Source organism: Cynoglossus semilaevis, chromosome 8 (genome assembly GCF_000523025.1).
Source record: "Cynoglossus semilaevis isolate Cse_v1.0 chromosome 8, Cse_v1.0, whole genome shotgun sequence".
NCBI classification, from domain to species: domain Eukaryota; kingdom Metazoa; phylum Chordata; class Actinopteri; order Pleuronectiformes; family Cynoglossidae; genus Cynoglossus; species Cynoglossus semilaevis.
In genome coordinates this window covers 15,668,671-15,670,994 of record NC_024314.1, presented here as the reverse complement: position 1 = coordinate 15,670,994, position 2,324 = coordinate 15,668,671, and the positions used below count along the sequence as shown (strand labels likewise).

The 2,324-nt window shown below is 38.6% G+C and overlaps 1 protein-coding gene across 1 annotated transcript in view; it reads right to left on the bottom strand.

Annotated features, from left to right (window-relative positions):
• caprin2 (caprin family member 2) overlaps window positions 1-2,324 on the bottom strand; it is a 15,022-nt gene that overhangs the window by 5,633 nt on the left and 7,065 nt on the right. Inside the window, exons 7-9 of the mRNA XM_025058142.1 lie at window positions 849-962; window positions 362-402; window positions 71-247 (exon numbers count right to left, since the gene is read on the bottom strand). Of these exons, the coding sequence (XP_024913910.1) occupies window positions 71-247; window positions 362-402; window positions 849-962 (332 nt within the window). The remainder of the gene's footprint in view (window positions 1-70; window positions 248-361; window positions 403-848; window positions 963-2,324) is intronic.

The window sequence follows — 2,324 nt, the reverse complement described above, 5'->3', positions numbered from 1 at the left end:
GACGTTTGGGAAACACTGATATAACGGAAAACACAAGGCTACATCCCTCCGTCTGTAGAAAGCTTTTTACCTGTTTGCAGTCGGTATTCTGCTTTTTCCCGAGTGGGACTTTGGGGATAAAGGCTGCAGCCCCTTTGACTGGTTTGTACGGAGTCCTGCCAGGAGGGTGGGCCCCATCTTTAACATCCATTTCCTTAGAGACTTGTGTCTCCCACTCTCTAATAGCTTGGATGTCCTTTCTCCAGTTCTGGGAAGAAATAATCTCACTTTATAGTCTTAAATGGAAAACACCAGGTAAGTGGAAAACACCAGGAAAAAAAAAACCAATCACAATACAGACTTTGATACTTGGACATCTTACCTCTTCAAAACCTTCATTCATTTTCGACTTTACAGTTATTGCTGAAAAGAGAAAGTTCGGAAACTTAATTTTGGCAGATGACTGAAAAGGAGACGATTAAAAAGAATGCTACTCTGCTGTTTCAGTGACAGAGCCAGTAAATGTAATATTTTTCACTTCGTCACTTCGCCCCGAGACCAGTAGTGGTCCGTGGACCGGGGGTTGGGAACCCCTGATCTATATGATCTTCAATCTTTAAGTCACTAAAATCTCATTATCATGCAACTCATGCTCAATGTACTCCAACCACATTACACCAGCAAGCACCTTTTTTACCAGTGTAATAATTTAATTTAATTTGTTAAATAATCCGAATGTAGCAACTGATTCCTAATATATGAATATATTATATTCCTACTCAGAAAAATGGTGTGTTAAGTTTTTATAAAATCTGAGTTTGCAATATTGTTGGTTAATTCTCATTTTTTTCTGTGTGCGATGTTCTTACTGCCGAAGCTGGTGGCGCTGTTGAGCTCCTCTGCATTCACGCTGGACGGAGGTGGAAGACAACTGAAGTACTTGCAATTCAGCAGCCGGGTGAGTTCCTCTTTTAACAGTTTAACTGGAGAGGAATAAGAAACAGTGTTTATACCAATACTTATACACAGTACTGATGGACGACACCTGATTCTTTGATTCCATACGATACTTTTTTGGCTATTTTTTTTTTTTTCCAACACGAATCCTTTGTACTTCATCCCACCATCTCTCCTCAGCACATGGCCGTGCCTCTCAAACAGTATCATGAAACTTTTCAACCTTTTGTTGTTCCGCCGATCGAAACTTAGAAGTGGGTCTTAATCAGACGTTACGAAGAGTCGGAGCTAAAACCTCCACACATCTCAGCGCATTTTCAGATGATTGAATATCAATAAAACAATATATAAAGGCACTCTGTGTAATTCTGTTTAGAAATTGGTCACAGCAATAACCACTGCACGTGGTAAAGACCAACCTGATACCATCAAAATAATATAAATGTCCTACATTTCGGAAAACACTGCAGTGAAACTTACATGTGGATCCAAACACTGGTTTGTCTTTGCCTTCCAGCAGGTCCATGTAGGCCTGAGCTGCCTCCTTCATCTGCTCCACTAAACTACGACACAGTCAAAGGAACACCAAGATGTGGATTATTTTGTTTATACAGATCATGTGGGATTTGTCTTTTTTTTGTTTTTGTTTATTCCTCGACCAAAGGAGTGTAAAGTAAAGTTAGTACTGTTCATACCTGACACTGCTGTCATAATTCAGATCTTTATTTAGAATTTATTAATTTAAACACAGTTCTGCATGAGAGTTCTCTAAACTGAACATTGATAAGACCAAGGTTTTCCTCACTAGCTTTGTTTACATTATATACAACATGTTAGTTGTACGCCATACGTTGGATTTTTCTGCACTCTTCTGATGTCCTAAATCAGGGGTGTCAAACATAGGGCCTGCAGGCCAAAACCGGCCGGCTAGAGGGTTCAATCCAGCCCGTTTGATGAATTTTCAAATAAAAAAATTTTTTTTTAAAAATGTACTCCATGTTCATGATGTTTTGTAAGATTATATTTCATTAAATATTTATATTTTCATGGACATTTTTTGGGGGGTTTTTTGTAATTAATTATGTGATGATTGTAGTAGTCCAGCCCACTTGACATCTAATCAGACTGTATGTAGCCCATGAACCAAAATGAGTAGGACACCTCTGTGCTTGATTATGATCTAACCACTTTGGCATTGGTGAGTTACATAGGTAGGTAATGTATGCAAGTTCTGACATACAAGAAAAAAAAAAAGCTCATGTCGGAATTCCGTTACTATGGTGCAACGTAACTCGCACCATAGGAACAGAATTCCGACATTAGTTAAAGACTTCCTGTACTGAGCAAAAAAAAAATCTGGAGACTAGCCGTTAACGTTATTTAAAAAC